Source organism: Notamacropus eugenii, chromosome 3, assembly GCF_028372415.1.
Source record: "Notamacropus eugenii isolate mMacEug1 chromosome 3, mMacEug1.pri_v2, whole genome shotgun sequence".
In the NCBI taxonomy this organism is placed as follows: domain Eukaryota; kingdom Metazoa; phylum Chordata; class Mammalia; order Diprotodontia; family Macropodidae; genus Notamacropus; species Notamacropus eugenii.
The window spans coordinates 240,789,128-240,815,939 of NC_092874.1; the positions used below are offsets into that span (position 1 = coordinate 240,789,128).

The 26,812-nt window shown below is 38.2% G+C and overlaps 1 protein-coding gene across 2 annotated transcripts in view; it reads left to right on the top strand.

Annotated features, from left to right (window-relative positions):
* The window catches only part of SRGAP1 (SLIT-ROBO Rho GTPase activating protein 1), a 321,601-nt gene that overhangs the window by 254,314 nt on the left and 40,475 nt on the right, over nt 1-26,812 (top strand). The window contains exons 9-14 of one of the 2 annotated variants that reach the window (XM_072655259.1): nt 3,558-3,755; nt 3,859-3,943; nt 15,135-15,162; nt 19,886-19,988; nt 24,585-24,645; nt 24,781-24,858. In XM_072655259.1, the coding sequence (XP_072511360.1) occupies nt 3,558-3,755; nt 3,859-3,943; nt 15,135-15,162; nt 19,886-19,988; nt 24,585-24,645; nt 24,781-24,858 (553 nt within the window). Of the gene's footprint in view, nt 1-3,557; nt 3,756-3,858; nt 3,944-15,134; nt 15,163-19,885; nt 19,989-20,530; nt 20,565-24,584; nt 24,646-24,780; nt 24,859-26,812 lie in introns of both variants that reach the window. The other variant, XM_072655260.1, reaches the window with a different exon arrangement.

The following is a 26,812-nucleotide window of genomic DNA, read 5'->3' on the forward strand; positions in this document are numbered from 1 at the left end:
GATTTGTTGTGTTTGGTCCCAGAGGTGAGACCTAAGAGTAACGGTCAGTAATGGTTGTAAAGAGGGAAAAACTATACCAAGAAAAGCTTCCTAATTAGAGGTGGTAGGTTCCCCCTCCTTAGAGGTCTTCAGGCAGAGTTTGGAAGCCCACCTTCTGTGGTTCCTTTGGGGTATGGATTGAATTAGATGGCTACTGAGGTCCCTTCCAGTTCTCAACTTCTAGGAAAAAATGTGTAAACCCTAGGAAATGGGAGTTCTCATAAAGGATATAGTCATTCAGAACATGAAGATGTTGTCTCTAAGTATTTCTTGGGGCACATATCCCTTGAGAAGAGGAGGGTATCTGCTTCCCTTATGGACATTTTTTCTTGGGACAGTGAAGAGGTGGTTCGAGTAGATGAACCATCAGCTTTGGAGTTTCCTCCAGTGATCTTCCTGCTTTCTAAAGAAAGAAAAGAAACTTGGCAGCTTTCCAGGATGATTCTTCCCCATGAGAAGAGTTTATACAATAATAACGCTGTAAAGATAAACAGTGTGCAAGCCCAGATGAGTACAACAACCAGCCATGATGGCAGAGGAATGCTGCTCACCTCCTGAAAGAGAAGTGATGGACTCAAGATGCCGAAGGAGACCTATATTTTTGAACATGGCCAATGAGGGAATTTGTTTTGCTTGACAGTGCAAATTTGTTATAAGATTAATTTTTTCCCCTTGTTCAGGGTGAGAGAAGATGAGAGGGAGAGAAAATGAATGTTTGTTCAAAAAAATGGATGGATGGATAGGTGGAGATAGATATGTAGATAGATAGACATGTACATAGACAGACAGACAGATATGTAAGTAACTAGGTAGGTAGACAGATATGTAGGTAGGTAGGTAAGCAGGTAGATAGATAGACAGACAGACAGACAGAGACCAATCAGTAGGCAGACAGATAGTAGGTAGACAGATAGATAGGTAGACAGACAGATAGGTAGACAGATATGTAGATAGTGTAGATAGGTAGGCAGATAGAAAGATAGGTAGATAGCCAGATCGATAGATATTTCATTCTTGTTAATGTGTGACCTAGTCGTGCATTTGACCTTGAGCATATCCTAGTCTTCAAACTTATTGGGAGGTCTCGAGGTCTTCCTTCCTGAGACTTTTGTGTCTCCAGCCACAAAAGAAAGGCTTCTCATTTCCATGCTAATGAGTTACCCAGAGTGCTCCAAGAGCTGCTTCATCGTTTTATTCCCCCCTGTGACTTGCCTTTTCTGTATAAGCTTGGTGTGCTCCTTCACTGAGACTATCCCATGGGATAATACTTTGCAGCACAAGGCAAGCCATCTTACATTTCTGTTCAATCTTGTATTCACTGGATAATTCAGGATTGAAGAGCCAGATCAGTTGTCCTACAGAGAGTTGGCAAGGTCAGTTAGGTACATGGGGAAGAGGTGTAGACTGAGAAATCTCTGTCATATAAATAAGGGAACATGTTTGCATGTGCATGTATGTATATATGAATACTCCAAAGAACATCTTTTCAAAATAATAGTAAAAGTACTTTTAGAGATGTAGGTACTCCTGGCATTAATCTCTTTTTACAGAAGAGGAAACTGAGGTTTTGAATGGTTAAGCAACTTGCCCATGATTACATGACTGATTAGTGGCAAAGTCTGGATATGAACTCAGGATTTTCTGAATCCATTCTTCTGTCAACCCAGCCACACCAACTCTCAATATCAGTACCTTAAACGCATAGAATTTTATAACCAGGTAGTAGCTTAGAAATCATTTGTTCCAGGGACTGACAACCTTTTAAAGGAAAAGCTTCAATATATTATGTTATTTTACATTATTATGTCACATCATTATTGTGTGTGCATACATGCATAGATAGTGTAAGTCTTTAAGAATCTGTACTGGGAGGAGGGGGTGAACACACATTCTCCACCAGTGTGAATCACAACCATCTGCAATAAATGGTCTTTGAGAATTTCTATAACCAAAAAATATATCACCTTGTTACCAACTCACTGATGAGCTTCTGACCTCAGCTAGGCTGTCCTTTAATGCCAGTTGTTTGTCATATATAAGATAGATAGATAGATAGATAGATAGATAGATAGATAGATAGATAGATAGATAGATAGATAGAACTATATATATATAAAATCAGATATGTTAAACTTATTTCTATATTAAAATATATATGATTTTTTAAATATTTAAATATATATTATAAATATATTATAAGTTACTATAAATATTTAAAATATTTTATATATGTATATGTGTGTATTGATAGATAGAAAGAAAATGTGTCCATTACTGGGCCCACCCTTGACATCTAGTAGGACTTGACTGACTTTATACTCTGACAGCACAGTATTCAAGAACTCCACAGAACATCTTTTTCAAAATAATAGTAAAAGATGTTAACTCCATGGTAAAATGGGGCATTAAAGTAGGAATTTAGGTATTATAGTGAAGTGTGCATTCATACATGTTGAATATGTATGTTCCAGTTAATGTCAGGAAAAGTTTATATCAAAGTCATAGTTATTGGTTTATACATTTTAATGACTGTTTCTTATATGCAAGTTAATATAATAAAATACCAAATAATTATTATTGTTTACAGAAGGCCCTTATAGAAGATGTGTAATTTAATACAGAGGTGTCACCCTACACTCTCCAGTGAAGTCTGGACCGGATTGAAATGTAACTGGGAAATATTTAATAAAATAAAAATACAACAAAACATAGTTTTAAGTACAATTTCATCTGAGTCAATATGGGACCCTCTCTTCTACTTAAGTTTGTCACAATGGTGAGAATTGAGACAAAAGATGACCCACCACTGGTGTGAAGAGTAGAGCTCTCACCTTGGGATCAGGACACTTGGGTTCAAATCCTACCTCTTGTTAGCTGTATAGCCATGAGCAAGTCACTTCACCATTCAGAGCCTCAGTTTTCTCAACTGCAAAACCAGGATAGTCATACCTAATAGAGTTATTGTGAGAAAAGCACTTTTCAAACCATCAAGAACAAGGCAAATGTGGGGAAATATTGTTAAGATACATTTATGACTAAGGAACTAAAGGAGCTGGTCTTGAAGGTCCTTTAACCTTCTTCTATTTGTATATTAATACAAAGAGTTGCCCAAGGCAACTAATAGGCAACACAACCTATTAGTAGCTGAGGCAGGATTAGAACTCAGGTCTTCCTGGCTCCAGGTCCAGTACTCTATCTACTGTACCACCTCCCTGCCTCAAGTGCAATGGGTTACCAACATCTGATAGTTGAAGTTTCTTTCCTTCTTTTAGAGAAGAATAATTAAGCAACTTTCACCAAAGCCCATGGCTAGTCCTAACTCTTAATCCACTGGGTTTTTTAAAGGGTTCTGTTTTCTTGCCTGTATCTCAAATACAGTATAGCCCAATTACTTCTCTTTGCTTCATTCTTCATATCATTTCCTAATCTCTTCACCTACTATGTAGTATCTGAGGTCATTTTTGTCATAGCTTGCTTTTCCTTCCTATGAGGTAAAGAAAATATATTTGTGTCCCCAGGTTAAGAAAACAACTGAAGCCACCTTACAAACAATACAAGACATGGTCACCATTGAGGATTATGATGTCTCAGAATGCTTCCAGCATAGTCGATCCACGGAGTCTGTAAAGTCCACCGTCTCTGAAACATACTTGAGTAAACCCAGCATCGCTAAAAGAAGAGCCAACCAGCAGGAAACTGAGCAGTTCTATTTCATGGTACGTCATCATATCCACTCGAAATAACGCAAGGACATTTATTTCAAAATGCTGACTTTTTGTGATAATTCTTTTTTTTGAAAATCAATCTTCCCTTGTGCAGAAATTCAGAGAATACCTGGAAGGCAGTAATCTCATTACAAAGCTTCAAGCCAAACATGATTTGCTGCAAAGGACACTGGGAGAAGGTAAGCTATGGAATATAATAAGGAAGAGGGTGATTCATCAGAGATGAAAAGTGGTCTGAAATTGGAATCAGCTTTAGTAGTTATTAGCTATGTGAGGGGACGGGTCACCAGATCCATCTGAGCAATAACTTCCTCTGTAAAATGGAATCAATGCTTCCTAATACTACTTTGTAAAGTTATTATGAGACAAGTGTGAACCTTCAAACGCTATATAAATGTGAATGTTGAGAGTAATCAATCTAAACATCGGTGCATTGTTTATGTATTATGTATGTACATGTGTTTATATAGTTCTACAGTGATCTACAGTAACCACATGTATGCATATATGATATATACATATATGTGACATATACACCTATCCCATATATTTATAAATGTCCATGTATATGTAATGCATCATTTGCATATGTATAGGCATCTATTAGCTATAAACTCCCCAAGGACAAAGACAGACATTTTTCATCTCTATCACTACTCCTATGTACATGGTAATTATTTCACAAATATTGAATTGAATTAACTACATATCTAAATATAGAAAGGGGAAGATAAAGAGAATATATTAATAGAAAGGGAATTAGAGGAGTGACTAGTAGATAGTGTAGATGGTGTCTAGTAAATGGGTTTTGGTGATGGAACTAATGTAGCCCAAAGGAATTTTTGCTAATAAATCACACTCAACTTCCCCTATCTATAACCTCCACACACTTGCTGCCGCCTTCCTAACTTCTCTACCAAGTAATGGGTGCTAGGCATTTGATGTTCTGGTAAATTACAGGATTTGGGGTTTCATTTCCCACCCTAGAATCTAGTTTGTTTTTTTCATTGAGTGTTGACTTTTCCTAAGAACATTCTTTATATTGTGGTTAATCCCCTGAGTATGAATAAAATTATTCCAAGAAAAAGAGGGCTCTGTATAGTTCAGTTAGTGCTTCTTAGTTTATTTGTCAAAATGAAAATAGAAATATGATCAAGTCCCCATTTTAGCTGCCCCATAGCCCCACTTCCCTCAGCTCTCTTTTATTCATGCTGTATAGGACCTGCTGAGATTTAGTTGAAAGTGAAGGGGAAGGTATGAGTCATCTCCAATCCTTTCTTAGGAAGTAAACAAATTTCCTACCTTACTCCTCAGTATCTGCCACTGGTCTCTTTGCTGTAAGCACACAGCCATCACCTTTCCCCAGGACTACTACAGTGGTCTTCTAAATGGTGTCAGCCTCAGATCCCTCCCCTCAATCCATCATCCCACACTCAAGCGCAAAAGTGATTTTTTTTAGGGGTCAATTCGTACTGTGTCATTCTGCAAATCACTAAGCTCCAGTAGTCCCCCAACCCCTCTAGGATCAAATAGAAACTTCCCTTCACAATACCGCCTGCACATTCCTTTCCAGTCTAATTCTACATTACAGCACTTCCCTCACTGTGGTCTACCAAAACAAGGCTTCTTGCTAGTTCTCTCACACTTTTCCTTCATCTTTTATCTCTATGCCTTTGAACTGGTTTTCTCCCATGTCTAGAGTGTACTCCTCCCTCACCTCTGCCTCTAAGAATTTTTTATTTCCTTCTGAATTCAGCCCCAAATGCCCTTTTCTATTTCTAACCTCCAGCTGAAATTTATTTCCTTCAGTTATTTTTTAAAATTATTCTGAAGAGTCCATAGTCATCCCTAGGCTGCCAGAGAAGTTGATGATATGAATAAAGTTAAGGATCCCTGCAGTACATTAAGGCTTTCTTTATCCATCCCCACTTCTCCCCAGGAGCTAGTGCCATCTGGCAAAAACTTTACTTGATATTTGTTGTATATACTTCTATAATAATAGCATTTATATAGCCCTTTAAGTTTATAAATGTTATCTCATTTGATCTTCACTCAACCCTGGAAGGTAGGTGCTATTATCATCTCCATTTTGTAGATGAGGAAACTGAGGCAAACAGGCAAATAAGTCGCTTAACTTGCCCAGGGTCACATAGCTAGTAAGGGTCTGAGGCTGGATTTGAACTCAAGTCTAGCCACCTACCTGCCTACACACATGTTATCTCCTTTGAGGTCAAGGACAATTTCTGGTTTTGTCTTTGCAGTTTTTTGCTGTTGTCGAGTCATTTCAGTTGTGTCCAACTCTTCATGACCCCGTTTGGGGTTTTCTTGGCAAAGATACTGGAATAGTTTACTATTTCCTTTTCCAGCTCATTTTACAGATGAGGAAACTGAGGCATACAGGGTTAAGTGACTTGCCCAGGGTCACACAGCAAAGTGTATGAAGCCAGATTTGAACTCATGAAGATGACTCTTCCTGACTTCAGACCCAGCATTCTATCCACTGTGCCACCTAGCTGCCCTTATAGCATCATAGTAGGCACTTGATAATATTTGCTGACCAATTGTACTTCCAAACTGTAAAGTAAAAATTTTGACCTAAGGAGGAATAAAAACTCTCAAACTTTTGGAGTTTTTGAAAAACTTTGCTGTACATATCTTTACTCTATTTTCTTAGTTTTTAAGTCTCTCTCTCTCTCTCTCTCTCTCTCTCTCTCTCTCTCTCTCTCTCTGTCTCTGTCTCTCTCTGTCTCTGTATCTCTCTGTCTCTCTCTCTCTTTAAAATTTCTTCCACAGTGCCTGATACAGCAGCATACCCCTAAAGTCATTTCTGAACACAAAGGCACCATTTATCCTCAGTGAACATTAAGGCTTATAGGCACTTTCTGCATTCTACCTAGAAGGTGTGATTTCACTTTGCAAATGGTACTCTTATGAGAGTTAGCTCTGTGAATTCATTCTTGGCACCAGAGACTGCATGAGTTAAGACACCTGAGGTCACATTCAGAGAGTTTTTATGGAAGTGATTCACTGTCTAGAATGGAGTCTACGTCTTCCCAGCAGAAAACCCAGACTCAATATTATTTTAATGTGCCTGTATTAAATACTGCTATATTCTGGTCAGTTGCTGATCTATATTCCAGATGACATCCTCAGCAGCCAAACTTCACTACAGTGTACTGATACATTGTACATGGTGAGGTCTAAGCTTGACATTTCTTTATTTAGAATCCAGAGATTCACCCTGAGCTGTTGTGGCCAAGGGTGCTGACTCCTCATGGGACCATTTCTCTTCTGCGTGAGGGACCTGGATTCCCTCCACACAATAAGAGGTCTGTTCCTTGTTCAAGATATCAATATGACACCAAATATAGGCCAACCCTCCAGCCTAGGGAAAGAGAAACAACTGGTCTAACCTGAATGTGACTTCAGTCACACACAGCTGACTCTTTATATAAGTGTTTATGCTTGATACCATTTTCCCTTCTATTGGCAGGGGAGAAAGACATCAGGCCCTATAAGGTAGATATAGTTAGTTTGTTTGATGGTCCAGGAAGAGTCACTTTCAATGAGTGAGATTTGTGTTTCAGACTATGTGGTTTAGATCTTGTTTACCCCTGAGGTCTTTGGAAGCCATGGCGAGGCTTTTTCATTTATTCATTCATTCTTTCATTCATTTAGCAAATATTTATTGAGTGATGGCTCTGTTTCAGTAGCATGAGGAATACATATAACAGAGATGGCACATGGTCCATATTTTCAAGGCATTTAGGATCTAAATAGGGACCCAAAGTATTTGTGTATGACACATGCAACTAACAGTTCAAGTCACTGGGTGACAGTGCCCAGATGATTGGTAAAAGGAAGATCAGAGGTAAGAGGAATCAATGACAATTAACTAGATCTGAAGGATGGGTGGGATTTTGTAGGGTACAAATGATACAGGGGCAGGCATTTCAGATAGAACCCATAACTTCGACTGTGCAGAGCCTGGTGTGGTCTAAAGGTGAAGAGGAAAATTTTCTGGGTGGAGCACTTAAATAAAAAAAGATGTTATTAATTGCTTACTATGTGCAAGGCCCTAAGTTTCATACTAAATATACAAAGACAAGTGAAATAGTCTTCAAGAAATTTATTGTCAAGGAGTAATACAACCTACATTTAAATAGACAGAAAGGGAACTGAGGGAGATAGCCCAGAAAAAATGTTTTGGGAATTTTTGAGCAGAAAGAGAAAAACAGCTGAGGGTAGCAGGGAAAGCTTCAAGAAAGAAATAGCACTTCAGGCGAGTCCTAAAAGTAGATGGGGGCCATCTCCAATCATCCTGATCTATATTTTACCACTGGACCCAGATGGCTCCAGAGGAGAAAGGGAGACTGGTGATTTTGCACAGCCTTCCCTCCTGTAAGTCCAATTTACTCACACGTCATGACATCATCTTCCCGATGTCATGGTCCCTCTTGAACCCCATGGAAGAGGACCCTCTTCCAAAATGAAGGACAAACAACAAAAGTAGATAAGGATGCTCAGAGACAAAGGTAGGGAATGGGATCTAGGCACTGCATATAAAGGTTGTGTGAATATTTTGAGGTTAGAGGTGGTATGTTGAGATCAGGGAACAAGGAACAGGAGTTCAGGTTGGCTAGAAAATAAAGTACATCAAGGAGGGCAATATGTAATAAAGTTGGAAAAGTTAATTATAAGACAAGAATAAGGATTTTTTATTTTATTCCAAATGAATTGGAGAGCCACACTTTTTTTTTACAGGACTAGAACTATGCCTTAGGAAGATTATTTTGGCAACTTTGTAGAAGGGAGAACAGTTAAGAGGCTGTTGAAATATAGACCCAAGGACAGGTGACAAGCACCTTGAACCTGGGTGGTGGTTTTGTGAATAAAGAGATAAAAGCTAGAAGAGAAAGTAAGGAATTGAAGGTGACATCAAGTTGTGAACTCTGGTAACTGGACGGATGGTGGTGCTCCTGGCAGAAATACAGAAGTTCAAAAAAGGGAGGAATTTGGGGGGAAGGAAAAATATACTAAACACAGATTAAAAACAGCATGAGGAGGGAGAAGTCCTCAGACTTGCATCTGTTCTGACTCTCATTGGGCTAATGAACTGAAGGACAGAGAGGACCGCTTTCTCACCTGTTCTCTCATATTCGTTCATGATCCCAACATACACATTTTTCCCTTGTTCCTTTGCATGAGTTTCAGGTGAAGGTAGCTTGGGACTATCTCCCTGCCACATCCAGAGATCCAGTAGGGCAATTGGGGGGAGGTTTAGAAGACAGCTGGAGCTAGTTGGCTCCATATGAGAGCATTTGGTTTAGTTTCTTTTATTTTTGCTATGTTCAACAAATGATATGATATCAGTAGGCTAAGTCTATGGATCTGTGGGTGTTGGAGGGAAACTGTGACTGAGAATGGAGAGCACAGACAAGATGAGGGTTTGTGCTCATGAGCCCCATACAGATTCTATATTTCATAGTTCACTATTTTGAATAATATTCCATTACATCTCTTAGATTAACTTCTCTCCTAGCTAGCACCACCATTTAAAGCTGCAGGCTCAGTAATAGAGATATCTATCTAGGCACCTACAGTCTGAACACCCTATAATGGCTAGTGGGGACACTATAGCCTTTCAGCAATGCTCTCCCATGTGTGCACCACTAGTGTGGTGGGCAATTCATACATTGCTCTCTCTCACTTAATAATTAATAAAGAAATACCCTGCCTTTATGGACAGTGAGGTGGCACAATGGAGAGTGCACCAGGCTTAGAGTCAGGAAGACCCGAGTTCAAATGTGACCTCAGATACTTCCTAGTTGTGTGACCCTGGGCAAGTCACTTAACCCTGTTTGCTTCAGTTCATCCTTAAAATGAGCTAGAGAAGGAAATGGCAAACCACTCCAGTATCTTTGCCAAGAAAACCCCAAATGGGGTCACAGAGAGTCAGATATGACTGAAACAACACAACAACAACCCTGCCTTTATGTAGCCTAAAGGAAGGTATAGATAAACCTGGATGATGTAAGAGCACCAGGAAAGGGGCCACAAAGGTCTGAGGTGGCACAAAAGAAATTGCATGTATGAACTATATTATACATAGTATTAGTAATATTATACAATTCTACAATTATTATACATATTATTAGTAATAGTACACATTATTATAATTGTATTATATGTATTGCTACAAAAGTTACCTTTGTAGTAAAACAAATAGCTCTTAATTCAAAGATTTACCCAATGGATCTCATACAGGTAAAGTGATAACTGCAGACATGGGGTTGCCTATCTTATGCTTTGCCTTTGACCCTATTACTTTCAAGGACATTCCCCTCCTTCCAGTCATCCAGTCTTACAACTCTGGCATCATCCTGCACTCTTCTCTTATCCCACATGTCCAGTCAGTTGCCAATCTTGTCATTCCTTTCTCCCCATCTCTTGTAAAAAGGCTTCTCTCTACATATATAGCCACCACTCTCATTTAGATGCTCAGCCTCTTCTGTGGACTGGTGCAGAAGCTTGCTAAACAGTCTCCCTATCTCAAGTATACTCCAACCCATCTTCCATGATGTTGCCAAAGGAATTTTCCTAAAGCATAGGTGTGACCATGGTCACATTCTCTCTCTAACTCCCTACTGCCTCCAAGATCAAATATAAAGTCCTTTGTCTGACATTTTAAGCTCTTCACAATCTAGATCTTTGTTGCCTTTCTAATCTCACATTCTGTCTTCATGAACTCTCACCCTACTGGCCTACTTGTAACCTCATTCAGAGCCCAACACTCCCTCTTCTTTCTCTGTGCCTTTGTACCAGCCATTCCCCAGGGCCATCTCCAGATGAATATCTGACCACTGGACCCAGATGGCTCCAGTGAAGAGAGTGAGGCTGCTGACTTTGCATAGCCTTCCTTTACTTAAATCCAATTCACTTGCAAGTCCTGACATCTCCTTCCTGATGTCATGGTCCTCTCAAGAACGAAGGACAAACAACAAGGACCAGCCATTCTCCATATCTGGAATTGTCTCCCTCTTAACCTCTGACTTAGAATCCTTGGCTTCCTTTAAGACTCAGCTTAAGCACCACTTCGTCCAGGAGACTTTTCTGGCATTACCACCACCCCCACCACTACCCCACCCTGCCAAGTGCTGGCACCATCCCCTCCGAGGTTGCCTCTATCAACTCTGCATTTCTGAAGGTTCTGATACATATATATAGTCTTCTCCATGAGAAAGTACTATATCCCCAAAACTTAGCATTGTGTCCAGCACAGAGTGAGTTCTTAATAAGTCCTTACTGATTGACTTACACTTTTACAGAACTTAGTTTGCTGTTCTCCAGTTGCAGAGGTGACACCATTGAAATGATCATCAAAAGTTAACTATCTAAGCTCACTAAAAGCTAGGAAGAAACTAGATAATGGATTGGCATAGATGAGGCCAAAAAAAAGCTTTATTTTTCCAACAATACAGTAACAGTATTTTAATGACCCAAGGTTTTGTATTTTTTTTTTTAAACAAAATTGAGTATACTGAATAGAGCCAGTGTATAAAGCAATTGGTTTGGACTTTTAAACAATTGGACAATAAGCTTTTCCAGTCAGAGTCACATTTTGGTTGTGTTTTTTGTTTTGCTTCATTTGGGGGAATATTTTTGCATCTTTGAAGTTAAAGGGGCTGACTTTAAGTAATCAGTACAAGTTTTGTGTTTTTCAATGATTGCTTCTTGGTTTTTTTCTTTTTTGCTTAATTCAGAGAGTCTGACACTGAAAGCTTAATTCATATCACATCTCTGTTTCTAGTCCCCGACCTAGGCTTCTGAGAACAAAATTAAGTAGGTTACTTGGCTGCCCTCTTTTATTGCCATTTGAGTATACTTTCCAAAGAAAACCTGAATATGAGTAATTGCTTTCTCTAGGACTGTACCTCCATAGATGCTTCTCCTTTTAAGGAAAAGAGAAAGGTTAAAAAATGACCTACAAAGTCCTTGTCTCAGGAATACATTTATCAACTATAGTCTGTGTCTCCATCCACTTTTAGCTTTTTGACTGTTTCCTTTCAGTTTTCCATTTTTGAGCCTTGGAATTACACAGGACTCTCCAAATTATCTTTCTGAGCCAGTGTTCAAAGGGTTATGCTGTTAATGGTACTATAGGAGAAGAGAATTAGACCTATCATTTCAGTGGAATAGGGGTGAGGAAATCCCATGGTCAGCACCTTGTCTTCAACTTGCAGTCTTGGAGAGTAGTGACCTGCCCAGAGTCATTCAACCATATGAAAGGCAGAACTTGAGCTCAGGTCTTCTAGACTCTGTGGTTGGCTCTGTATTTACTATGATATACTGCTTTTTCTGATATTGTATGTTGACAAAATATAATTGTAAAAGTTAAGAACGAGGCTCGGCTCTCATAACACGCTGATGAGCTTTTACCCGTATCTACGCTTAGTCAATAAATCAAAGGTTTACATATTTCTATATAGATGATAAAGCCTTCCTTCCTCCTGGCTTCATTGCTATTCATCTTCTCCATAATCCTAATTGATTATGGGGACCAATCAGGAATTTCTGGGTCATGCTTGCCTTTTGGCAAGGGATCAGAGTACAGCCCCAGCTTCATGGTAAGTATTCCAGTCCAGCCCTGCAAGAAAGGAAAAAATCATTAGAGTTCTTTTGTGATGGTCCAGTCTCACTCTTCATGACCCCTTTGGGGTTTTCTTGGCAAAGATACTGAAATAGTTTGCCATTTCCTTCTCCAACTCATTTTACAGATGAAAAAAGTAAGGCAAAAAGTGACTTGCCCAGAGTCATACAGCTAGCAAGCATCTGAGGTCAGATTTGAACTCACAAAGATGAGTCTTCCTTGTCTCCAGGCCCAGCACTCTATCCCCTGTACCACCTAGCTGCCCATTACAGGTTCTTCCCTCTTAATAATAAAGTCCTTAATAATAAACACTTCTCTCTTTTATAGTAATTAGAGGCAATAGCTGTTGGGGGGGGTTGGAGAAGGGAAGCACTGAAACTGGAATCTTGTAGGACCTGGACTTTAATCTCAATTTTGTTATTTATTATCTATCTTTGGCCAAGTAACTTCCCTTGGCATCAGTAGTCTCATCTTAAAATGAAGAGGTTGCTCTAGCTGATTGCGAAGTTCCCTTCCAACTTAAAACCCTGTGATTCTGGCATGACTTTAATACCTGGTAGGCTAGGTAGTAGACAAGAGGGTATGTTTGGCTAGAAAGTCCTCTGGTGGCCTGGTTGAGTTCATTTGTCAGCTACAAGGCAGTTAAAAATGTCATCAAGTTAGAATCTTTCCTTTGCTCAATTTAATTTGTTCAAGTAATTTCATGGATGGGTAGGGCTTGCGGTAGGTGGGTGGCAGGATACAAGGATAAAACCTATACACAAAATGTATACAACACAAATACTGAATGTTGGGAGTGGGGAGAGAGCCCTGACAACTTGGAGAGTCAGGAAAGGTCTCATGTAGTAGATGTAGAGGTAAAGAAGGGCAGGCATTCCAGGAATTGTGATATTAAGGGTTGTAATGCAAAATAATCTTCTTAGGCCAGGTATGTTTCCAAGCTATTATGGCAGAATGTAGGGCAGTTAGGTGGCACAGTGGATAGAGCACCAAGTCTGGAGTCAGGAAGACTCATCTTTGTGAGTTCAAATCTGGCTTCAGACACGTACTAGCTGTGTGACCCTGGACAAGTCACTTAACTCTGTTTGCCTCAGTATCCTCATCTGTAAAATGAGCTGGAGAAGGAAATGGCAAAGCAGTCCAGTATCTTTGCCAAAAATACCCCAAATGGGGTCATGCAGAGTCAGAAATGACTGAAACAACTCAACAACAACAAAATACGAGAATTGGGTTACCCAATACACCCTTTATACTCTCCTGGCCAACCCTGAAATATCAGAGCAGGTGGCAACCTTGAAACTATACAAACTTAAAATTAGCCTAGATTGAGGGAGCACTATGCAAACACCAAATCATACATGAGAACAAAACTGAAGAGATAAAAAATTCTGTAAAAAGGGTTCATCATTTTAAGTGACAGGGAACCCAAAAGAAAGGTTTTGAGCTCATCTGTGTGTTAGTAGAAGCAACATAAATCAACACTGTCATACCTTAATATCAATGACCAAAATGTCATTTCTGATTATAAAACCTAATCACTTCCCAGGTTTCTAATTGCATATTGCAACAAAAATACCAATTTAATCTAAATCCGGTTAGTGTTGTTGTTCAGTCATGTCCAACTTTTTATGACACCATCAACAAAATTGTCAATGGGATTTTCTTGGCTAAGATACTGGACTTGTTTACCATTTCCTTCTCCACTGGATTAAGTCAAACAAGTTAAGTGACTTGCCAGAGTCACACAGCTAGTAAGTATCTGAGGCCAAATTTGAATTCAGGTCTTCCTGATTCCAGGCCCAGTGTTCTTATCCACTGAGCCAGCTAGTTGCCTTAGAGGCAGGTCAATTCTTCCAAATAAATCTATATGCTCTGCCCTTTGCCCCTAATACAAACCATTCAAAATAAATAATTGGCATTTGAATCCTGATGGCATTTTGGTAGGATGTATCATTCTGTTATCCTTATTCCTAAAATCCAGGATCAAGCAGGGCTTAATGCATAAAAGTAGAAACATCAGACCTTCTTCCCCATTTCCCCAAAATGCCAGTTCCTCTATTTGGTCTCAGGCAAGAAGTTACAGAATTGAGTTCACAAGAGACCCCCAACTGATTTTGATCCTTCAGATTAATTTCTGTTCAATTCAGTATTTATTAAGGATTTCCTATATACTATAGTATATATACTATAGTATGTATTGTGTGTGTGTGTGTGTGTATGTGTGTTTATACTATATACATACTGAAGGCTGGAGATACAAGGCAAATTGTCCCTGTCCTCAAGAGCTTATGTTCAAACCTCATACCAGGGCATTTTTTCTTTAACACCAAGCAAGTTTGAACAGAGGAAAGTATGTGATATAAATTAATGAAAGTCAATCTTATGAGAAGTTCTCAATTTATGGTTGATTCAATAAAAACAGGAGCTGTTCTGACTTTTTAGAGACATTATGCATGATGTCAAGTTGGCCTAGGGAATTTATTTTTAATATTACAAAGGGGAATATTGGAAATATTTGCTTGGAATGTGTTTTGAAGTTTATATTAACCTCATGTTTCCCAGTAGGATATGAATATTTACTTAGTGTGTGAGTAATTGTTAACTTGGTGTATACAAAAAAAGAAAAAGTATTGTAATGGTAAGTGACAAAGAAAAAGAAAATAGGCTTCACGGTCTGTTTCCATCAACTTAACCTATTTTTTGTATGTGTGTTCCCTTAGGTCACAGAGCCGAATATATGACCACAAGGTAGGAAGATATTTGAGCTTTGCTTGTAACGTATGTTATTCCTATCCCTTGTCAAAGGATGACAAAAATTTTAAATCATCAGAAATGGAAAGGCTTTACCAATGTATGTGAAATTCATCGATCAGTGTGGTAGATTCAGGTTTCTAGTAAAACTGGATTTGCTTTTATGTATTTCTGAGGGCTTCCCAGTGGGATAGTAAAATGTTCTTGTGAGGCAATTTGGTAACAGGAACCCAAGGCAAATGGATCTTGGATTGTCTGAATTAGAGCACTTAAAACCTCCGGAAAAGATTCTCGACTAGAGGGGATTATAGGATTGGATTATTCAATTAGCATTCATTTTTATGGGAAGATCCATTCTGCTTAGGAAGCATACCTAAAAAAGCAAATGTAGTTACTTCCTCCCACCCTCTTCCTTTTTTGTGAATAGAGGAGATTAGAAAATCACAGAACTGGGACAAATCTTGGAGGCCTCCTAGTCCTACTTGAATAAGAATTTATTCTTTACCACTGAAGATAAGTGATCTTATCTTCAGCCTCTGGTGAGAAAAGCGCTAATGAAGGGAAGAAACATCCTTTTCTGCTTTGGGACAACTTAAATTGTTAGGAAACTTTTCCTGATGTCAAGCCTACCTAATGCTTCTTTTTCAAGTTTGACCCATTCCTCTAGGTTGTGGCCTCTGGGATCAAGTGTAACAAAAGCCTTCTCCCTTTAACCTAAGGTAGGCACTCGCAAGCTTGGAAGCAGCTAGCCTGTCCCCCTCCACCACCTTATCACCCTAGTACCTGAGTCTTTTTTACAGGCTAAACATCTTTAGTTCTTTCAATTAATCCTCATATGAAACAATATTGAGACTCTTTACTGCCTTGGCCACTTTGCTCTAGCTACTTTCAGTTTATTAATGTCTTTCTCCTAAAATGAAGCACCACAATTAGATCTAGTCAGGACAGAATACAGGAGGCCTACTCCCATCCTGTTCCTAGACACCAAGCAGCCCAAAGTAACATTTGCTTTTATTTATCTGTTTTTTGGATTACCCTTTTACACTGTTGACTTAGGTCAACGTGAAGCTCGTGGACAGCTCCCAGCCCTTTTTTCACATGAACTGTCATCAAGGCCTGTTTTGCCCCATCCTGTCCTTGTGGGATAACCCAAATGAAATAACCCTCTTCCCCTTCAAAAACCATTTTCTTCAACTTTAACCTTTTCAAATAGTTGTAGTTTTTCTGTTATCTAAAGACTTCAGAGTCACAGCTGTGGGTGATCCAATGAAATGATTGTTTAAGCAGATTCCAATTCAGATTGGGAAAAGTTAGAAAGGTTTGGTTTTTTCTTTGAAGGCACATATAGCAACATTGAGAGCAATTCTAATCTGCATTAGAAAGATTTTATAATGGGATGCCAAGTTTTCTTTGGACTGAGAGGTATATTGAGGAAATAGCTATGTCTGCCCTTCACCCAAACTGACCAGATGGTTTTCAGAACTTTATTAATGCTCCTATTTGAAGTGAACCTGTCACTTCTTTTTTGGTGAACCAACTAGACGGTTGTAGCTATTGTTTTTTCAAAGTTTTCAAAAAAAAAATCCAATGCTAAGCTTTTAAATTCTGTGACAATCAATTAATAGCAGCAGTTTTGGTTTTTGTACCAATTATTTCCCAATATTACATCATCTCCCATTAACAAAGAAACATAATTAAGCCAAACCAACACAACAAATGCACCTGACAGAATACCTACCATTCTGTGCCCGTGAGCCTCCACTTCTCTACCAAGGTGAAGGAAATATGTTTCATTATGTGTCCTCTAGGACCAAAACTGATCATTGACAGTAATCTGGCCTTAGCTGCTTTTTACTGTTTTTATTTACTTTATTGCAGTCTTTGGGTATGGTTCTCCTGGTTCATCCTCTTTGACTCAATGTCAAATCTTCCAACATTTCCCTGAATTTCTCATAGTCAGCATTTCTTATGGTAGGATAATGTTCTGTTATTTTGCTCTGCATTTTGTTCCACCTTTACCCAATCAATGGACAAACACCTTATCCCTGCTTTTTTGGTACTCCAGAAAGAATTCTTTGACATGGGCTTTTCCTCCCCTCCTTTTCTGCACCTAATACAAGATATTCCATTTTAATCTAAAATTTCCTTTGTCAGGCCACTATTAGAACACTAACCCATTTCAGATAACAGCTTCTTTTAATGAAGCAGTTGTCAGGCCTTGAGTATAGCAGTTAGAAGTCATTCAAGACACTGGTGCCAGTGACCTATTTCTAATAGTTTCACCTATTATAAGGCTGAAGCATTAGCCATATTCTGAGACTTGCCTTGCCCACAGATATTTAAGTGAGATTCTAGCTTGATACAAGTCTTCTGATTTCATTTTCCCTTTAATCAGTGACCTTCCAAAAACAATAGACCCACTGGAAAAAAACCCTAACTTTAAAAAGCCATTCCATTGCCATAGACTCTTATGAATAGGAAGCTTTTTGATCTGTTTAAAATGACTGAAGTAGTTAGATGCCACCCATTGTCACATCTTTGCTATTCAAAGAACCCACTGGGTAGCAATTGAGTTGTTCCTTCCCTCCTGGGGCATTTTCTATTCAGTAGTCCACATGCCTTTTCTCACCTCCTAATTAAGACTGGAAAAGCTAACCTAGTAATTATAGTGATATCCGAAAATCCCAGCCTACCTAGCTAAGAACTTGACATATGGTCATGGGTCCTTTTCTTTGTCTTTCTCATTTTCTTCTGTTGACAATTGCAAAATCACAAATTTGCCTGTAAATCATGGGGTTCAAGGCCTTCTACCCCACTGGTCAGGTGAGCTTGCCTGCAGATGAATTCTTCAAATATACTAGGAAGCTGAAAACCAGATCTGAAATCATCATCTTTTGATTTCTCCCCTTACATGCCAAATTTGTTCACTTTTAAGGCAGAGGGACAGAGCTAATTTTTTGATTTTTGTAGTATTATTCTACATACGTAGCCAAGTTTCTCAATAGACATGAATTCATTAGTAGCTTTTCTATCAGGAAACTTACAAACTTGTAATATCTATTATTAAGTAAATAAGTACATTTTCCAAAAGATTTAGCATTGATCTATTTCCCAGGCCATGTTTTCTGTTATAACTTATTCAAGAACTTTTTCCCCATTTTTAAAAAGTGCCATAAAATCCTATACATCCATAGGAACTAGAAATGCCAACCAAATGTTGTAAGCCCCTTCTTCTACATCTTTATGTTTAACACAATCATATATAGAGTGGATTCAGGTTGCCCTTTCCAATCGCCATTTTGGAAGACAAGAAACTCTTGTCCCAACTTTGCTTAATTCTCTGGTCTTCAGGTTTTCTCATCTGTAAAATGAAGGAATTGGACTAGATAGTCTCTAAGCTTCTTTTCAGTTTTAAATCTATGCTCCTTATGAGATCTGCTATGGGAGAGATCTCTTCAGTGGTATACATTATGCAAATAAATGTGATATCAAAAATAAATATATTGGAAATGGGAAAAGAAGGCCCCTGGAACTTATGCTGATTTGTGCTGTTAATTACATTGGCTCTAGCATTATCAGAAACTTATGTTAAGCACTGTAGGGCTTGGCATGGTGGATACACAAAGAATACAAATGGGAAAAAGAACATAGTGTGTGTGTCTGTGTGTCTTTTTTTTCTGAATCTGCAGTCTGAGCTTTTTGCACATAAAATAGCCCAAAGAAAGAATTCAGACGTGAAACAAGTTTCTACTGTGTGTAGGGTAAAACATACATAGCTATGTGGGGAAAATACTGAATTTGAAGTCAGAAGACTTGTCTGGGTTTGCCATTTGGTCTCGACTCATTTATGAAATTAGATGTTTCACTTAAGTTCTTTTCTTCCTCTAAATCAGTGATTTTAAGTAGATAGATGAATAGACACTTAATCTCACAGTCTCGATCAGCTGGAGCACATTATAATTATTATATGGAAAACACATATTTAGTTAGTGTGATGGTTTCTTTTAAAGAAACAATATTGTTAGATACACTTTTTTTCCCCTAGAAAATATTGGAATGGATCTTCAATTCAATTTAACAAGTTTTAAGTAGCTTCTTTTAGTCAGACCCTCTATTGGCATTGGGGGTGCAAATACAAAAGTGAGACCTTTCCTTCCTTCCTTCAGAGAACTTACATTCTAATTACTGGATACAACACAAATCTGGGGTAGTAGCCAGGGAAGGGGGCTTTTTGAGCCCTGCTTTTTGCATTCACAATTTATTCGTAGCCACTAGTACCCAGGATAAAAATCCATCATTCTCCTGAGGTATTTATATTATTAAACATTGATAAAACAGTAGATTATAACCATAAATCATTTCAATTAAGTTCATAAAAATTCCACCCAAGTCACTATTTTAGTAAACCTGTGATTTCCTAGCATGTGTGTTATGTTAACCAACTGATGTGACTTCTTTCTGCCCTACCAATCCAGATGGCCCATAATACTAGCTGCAAAATATAGGGTATACCCATTCATTGTCTGTCTTATTAATAAATCAGGTCAGTGGCAGAGGGATGGAATGAAGGCCAAGAAGAGACAAGGTTCTTCTTATGTGGGTGGGCAGTCATGAATACTTAACAGAGGTTCCTTATATGTGTAATTTTGACATGACCTTTGGGTGTTTCATTTATTGTTTGATTTGTTCTCTATTCAGTAATTATATTCCCTTCCCTTAGGCCTCCAAATGTTCCCCCTAAACCCCAGAAACACAGGAAGCCCAGACCCCGATCACAGTATAATGCTAAGTTGTTTAATGGGGATTTGGAAACATTCATCAAGGTACTGGCACCAGCCATTTGGGTGGCTAATCTCCATTATTACTATAATGGTCTAGGCCTCTTATAAAAGGAGGCAGATCATTATATACAAGTCTGTCCTGGGGCTCTTTGCTTACCCAGAAGAGCAATATAATATTTCCTGAAGTCAGAGGGGAAAAAAAGAGAATTTGACATTTTGGATTGATTTCACTTGGAGGAGGGGGTTGGTCCTGCATGCTGTTCGTTTGGTTTGGTATACCAGGTATACCTGGTGTTGAGAGTTGCTATTGTTTTTAAGGCCTATGTAAAGAGAGGCTATATTATCTTTTACAAGAATTTAATTAAACAGTATTTTTCCAGCTTGCAAAATGAGTCATACAAAAAAAAAAAAATGGCAGGGTGGGGCAGCAGTAGACGCAAAAATCAAAATTGTTTGGATTTCCCATGACTTGAGGAATTCATTATATTGGGTGAAATTGTGAGACCTTATAGTCTGTACCTTGTATCTCTGCTGTGTTTATTCTCTATCTCCTTTTCATCCTGTATTTCTAATAATGCTTCTAGCCGAGGACGGAGGAACTCGCACACAAGACATCAGGTATAGTGCTAATGGGAGGAGAGTGTAGACACTCTCTTTCTTGCTCTCTGCATCACACTTTTCAGGTTGGAGTCGTGCCTGGCTTTAATCAGGTCTCTCCAATACATTAAAAGAGAAATGTTTGCCTTCAGAGAGTTGGCTGATTCACCACATTTTCCTTTAGATTGGACCACGGAATTTAAAGCTCTGGCATGTAAAATTGTCCAATGTCTCTAATAAGGAGTTATCTAATTACATGTGGCATCTTTCCAAAGTTTCATTACTCTATTATATCCATTTAGAAGATATCTCATACTGAAAATCAGAACTTTTGGTAATGTGACTCAGTTGCTCATAGATGGCAGTCCTGGATAATGCGCCCATTTTAAGTTCAGCCTGCAACTTAGTGTTGAGAAAAATGGCACTGGATTTGAAGTCCTCTGAACCATGATTTAGTCTGTCATTTTTCCCCTCTGGGCCTCAGTTTCTTCAACTGCAAAAATATGGGGTGCTATCCAAGGTTCCTTCCCACTCAAAAATCCTAAGATCCTAAGATCTTGGTGCCAAGTTCATGGGTGAACTTGGGGACTTTCTGTTAGAACTTTGGCAGATTGTTCATGAAAGAGAAAAGGTCCGTTTCTCCTTGCTGAAATATATTATTACATGGGAAGGGAATATTTCATGTAGGGTCATATCCCCCCTGTTAAACTCACAACTATTTTATTTTTTAACAAGTTCCATTTACTGCTTAATTACATTATCCCATTTATTTGGACTTGGGGCAACTTCACCCCTAAGTCATCAGTGTCAACAAAACCTCATCATAAATTTCCTGTACTAACACTAGACTTTCAAATTTTCACTTTTTAACTCAATGTAATTAGTAAATTTGGCGATTTATTTCTCCACTTATAGTAGATTAGAAGCTACAGATGGGGAAGTTGAGAAGGAAGATTGGAATTTCTAGGCCAGGGTAATAACCTGACAAAAGGTTTGAAAAAGCTTGAAAGAGAGCCTAAGACCAATGTATATTGCTGAGGAGTAAAGAAATAGAGTTTTATAATGACCCTGAGTCATCAGAAGTTAAGAAGAAAAGGCTAAATTATCTTCAGTGTTCTCTGTTTGTAAAGACAGGGAATCATTTAATATAATTTAGAAAGATTTCCATCAAAAACATTGTCCTAAGTAAATATTTGGCAATTGAAGGGATAAATTTCACATGTCCAGTATATTTTTGTCCATGAAGCTGTCCATTCCCCACTAATGCCAGATAGACAGTAACTGGCATTTGTATAGAACATTAATGCCTGCGAAGTGCTTTATATAGATTGTGTCCGTTAATCCTCCCAGTAACCCTGTAAGGTGGATATTTCATATATTTGTTGTTAAATTGTTTTCACTTGTGTTCCACTTTTCATGATCCCTTTTGGGGTTTTTCTTGACAAAGATCCTGGAGTGGTTTGCCATTACCTGAGGTAAACATAATTACCCAGGGTTACACAGCCAGTAAGTGTCTGAAATTGGATTTGAACTCAGGTCTTCCTGACTCCAGACTACTGCACCACCTAGTGTGCCCATTTTACAAATGAGGAACTGAGGCACAGAGCTTAAGTCACTTGTCTGTATTCATTCAGCTTGTCAGTGTCAGAGGTGGAATTCATACCTCCTGACTCTCAAGTACTCTTTTTACTGGACTAGATATAGCAGATCTACATTTATTTTCCCCCCATAACATAGCTGTGAGGTAGTGGGAACCAAATTTTTCACATTGTACAGTTGGAGAAACTGAGGTGCAAAGAAAATTGTTCAAATTCACAAAGCTGCTTGGTGGTCCATAGAAAAACATCCCCAGATTCTTACTGCTCATAAAATATTATCTGTTAAAGCATGAATTTAAATATTTAGCATTCACAAAATACATGGGTAATAAACTGGCTAAATAGAGAATATATATATATTTTAAGAATACTATGAAAGCCTGATGTTCTCTTTGGAACTTTCTTAATGCAAACATTTTCCTTTCGATCACCTTCAGTTCTCTGTGTTCTTTCTTTTCTTTCTTTTTTTTAAAGCATTTAGTACATCAAATGTGCAAACTAATATTCTGCCCTTTTGTGCTGACATTTAAACACAATGCTATTATAGATTACAGCATTCTTTTATTTGTTTCTGTAAAAGGTTACTCCCTTTAAATGATATGGATGTACTGTTTTTTTAAGATGAATCAGCTCATCAAAACTATAAATCTTGGTGTTAATTACCGCATTGCTATCCAATCGACCATTCATTGTCCAATTCAGAGCAAAGTCCTGTTTTCATTGCCAAAAACACTCCCTAAAGAAAAGCATGAAATTGATACCCTTGAAACAGACTTGTGACAGTTACTCAGGAAATTGAACAGAATAATATTTACAGAACCACCCTGAACTATTAAAAATGAAACATAGAACAATTAAACTTCTCACATTTTTCATTACAACCACTATCTTCCTTGGGAAGGATATTTTCCATCCCAGAAATCAGCAATCAGTCAACCAGCAGTTGTTAAGAGCTATCAGACCCAATAGTAGGTTTTGGGTATATATAAATGTGTGTCACGCACACACTAAGAAGTAAAACAGCCCCACTCCTCATGGAGCTTATTCTCCACCAGGAGCAAAATGTTTAAATGGCAAAACCATGGTATACCCAATTCTTAACCCATTTCTTAAACAGAAAGGTGTATTTTGAATTGTTTTAAGACATTCAGAAAACCATGTTCTTGTTGAGTTTCATATTAAAAATTCCCTGTGAATTAGTGCCTGATGTAAACCCGTCATGTTTGAGCTAATGTTTCCATTAAAGATCTAATTCATAAAGGAGCTAAATTTTTTAAAAGTACATGAACAATGAATTTTGTAGGCAGTAACCTTTTTTTTGAAACTACATGCAGTGCATGACATTAGTACATGTTTAACTGAGACTACAGTCCCCTTCTTCTCCTTTGTCAGTAAATCCTTATTTTAAAATACTACCAGAATTCACATTCGCTAAAAGACCTTAAGCACCACAAGATATGAAAATGGAAGTTTCAAAAAAAATGTCAGTATAAATAAATCTGATGTGTCTGTGATTTTTAAAAAATTAATAAATAAAATTTTGAATCATGGAGAAAGTGCTTTGGGGGGGGGGGTGGAAGGAGAATCACCTTCATAGTTATTTATGAGTAAGTTCTGATGCAAACTAAACAAATACAGTACTAGGGGTCTACAGTTGCAAGCTTTTATCACTGAGCTTCAGAGTAGGGACACAGTCTAATGTGGAATCTTTACCTGGAGGGAGGATATTTGTGGAACATTTCTCTCTAAATCATGAGGCTGGACCAGATGACCTCTAAGGTCCCAGCCAACCCACACTCTGTGATCAAATGAAATAATATTTCTAAAGTGCCTAGCACATAATAGGCACTATATAGGGGCTAGTTATTATCTCCTGGGATTTTTTCCAATGTCTTTATGAGAGGTATTGGCAGGGAGCATATTGGTAAATATTTAACAAATAGTTCAAAAAAGCATGATACTTTTAAAATTAATCTGCATTGTCATTTTAAATTGGAACAATCAACAGAACAATAAATCAAACCCTCATTTGTAGCATTTCCAATTTCAAAGGTGCAAATGCTCAGTGAAAATTTTAACCATCAGCTTTCCCAAAGCAGGTACAATATTTAGTTTGAAAAATGTTACTTGACAGTGTCAATTGGATCTGTAAGGGAAATTTGGATTCCTGTGCAGACATAGGAAATTGAGTTAGAACTGGGAGCATTTCCACTATATTTGATTTGGCTTGCTTCAGAACTGAAATACACCTTTATGTAAATTATTTCCTCTCCCTTTCTTTCCACCTTATAAAAGAGCTTCTGGTGGGAAAGGAAAAGAAGAATTTATTTTTAAGGATTGAATTATTTGACTTTAATTAAGTTGAATGAAATTCCAAACATTAATTTTGCATGTGATTATGTGTTCTCAATTGAGGTCAATTGATTTCCATTTCTTTCTGCAGGATTCAGGGCAAGTCATCCCCCTCATTGTGGAAAGCTGCATCAGGTTTATCAATCTGTATGGTAAGCTACTAACATTAACTACCCATGGATTTTAAGTAAAATTGTCTCCTTATTTGCTGAGTCATTTGCAAAAAGGACCCACAAGATAGGTTGCAATTTTTCACCTTTTCTCCCTTGCCTTTTTGTTTTCTGTAGGTCTTCAGCATCAGGGGATTTTCAGAGTATCTGGCTCCCAGGTGGAAGTCAATGACATTAAAAATTCATTTGAGAGAGGTAATTGCATTTTTATCCAAGGGGAAAGACAACTTCTTAAACACTGTTAAAAATGCATCATTTTCTTTAGTGTTGCAGAAACATGACCACTCATTTCTTGCTTTTATGCAAGGGGAAAGACAACTACTTAAATGCTGTTAAAAATGCATCATTTTCTTTAGTGTTGCAGGAATATGTCCACTCTGTGTAACTCTCTACATAAAACTTTGAGTGGAGGGAGTGGAAATAAGGGAGAAGAGTAATTTCATATAAGAAAAATGGTACAAAAACCTATGCAGGGGAATGAGTAAAGATATGACTTGTTACCCAAGGTCTAAGAAGCATGAAACATTGCATCCTGACTTAGGACAAGATGGGCAGCCTACAAAAGCACTATGCAAAGTGATTCTGAGTAGCATGACTAGGGGACGCGATCCATAAGACTGTGACCCATCTAGTGCCTTCCTGCTTCCTCTTTCTGTCTGTTTCCTGATGCCCTCTCTATCTTTAGCTCCCTGCTACCTAACCTCATTCCCATCATCTCTTTCAGTTAGCTATCAATTCAACCTTGCTAAAATGCTTTTAATTATCAATTAACTTCCATAATTGTTTAAAGTTTATCCCCATTCCATAGAAATGTATTTACATCTAAAAAAGTAATACAGTCAGCCCCATTATCCTTTCTTCCAACCATCCATTCCTTACCTTTCCTCAAAGTTAAAGCTCAAGGTTCATCACCTGTGACATCCTTCTCTATGGCTTGGATAAGGAATCTGGGGTGGGGGGAGGAGGGGTTAGAGAGTGATCTATGGGGTTGGCTGCCTCTTCTCCTGCATTTCACTGTTCATGAGTAATAAATGACAAACCACATCCATCTTTGAAAGGATGCCCAGTTCCCACATTGAAACAACTAGATTTTAGTTAAAAAAAAAGTCTTGTTTAGTTTTCTCCTTCTTACATAACAGTTTACAATATTTGATGGAAAGCAGCAACGAAAAAAACAAACAAAAAAAAGCAGCATCATGAGTCCTAGCACTGAACTAAATGCACTAAAACTTTTGTATGATTTGGTGGTTACTGGTCGTAAGCCGAATTCTGCCAAAGGATGCCGTTTTTCAGCTGCCTACTAAAAGAGCACAGACCCCATTATTTCACCTCAGAAATTCTCTTAGTATTTTTTTTTTTTTTGTCATTCCTGGGGTTTGGGTGGGGGGGTATGTTGTTCTTATCAAAATGGAAAAAATCTTAAATGTCAAGTAGGAATAGTTTTATGTAGCAGTAACTGGGCTAGAGGTGTTTAGGTTAACAGAAAAAATTAACTATTCCCTTTTAGTTAAGAATGTGGACCTCGCTGGTCCTTTCCTCTTTCCTTACCCTGGGTGTGACTTACCCTCTCTACTAGTCACCTCCTTCACCTCTGTTCCCCAGGGAACAGATCCTGTAAGTATGTTTGAAGGAAAACAAGGAACAACTTGAGTTTACTACTGCCTAAAGAATTTTCGCCTTTTAGAATTGCTCATTAATGTCACACAACTAGATCCTTCCTCTATTTTTCAGGGAGCTATAAAATCTGTAAGATTCTCTCTCATATAGCTCCTGAGCCCCCAGTCATTGAGATTGACTGTTCCCAATTCATCTCTCATTCAGACAAAGATATTCTCTCCCTCTCCTCTCACTGTCTCTTTTTTGTAATAACTCCTTATTCATGAATGCTGAAGTACTCAGATACAAACTAGCCATAATAGATCACTTTATACAGCTAGAAAATTCAAATTAATTACTCAGAAATTATAAATGTAACTCCAAAAAAAAAGGAGATAAGCTTTTAAACAGGAATTCTCATTCTCCCTCTTATTATTGTCCTTTTTAGATGGTTCAGTCAAAGGCTTCTCTCCCTCTTCCTCTCCCTCTCCCTATCCCTCTCTCCCTCTTCTCCTCTCTCTCTCCCTCCCCCTCCCTCCCTTTGTCCCTCCAT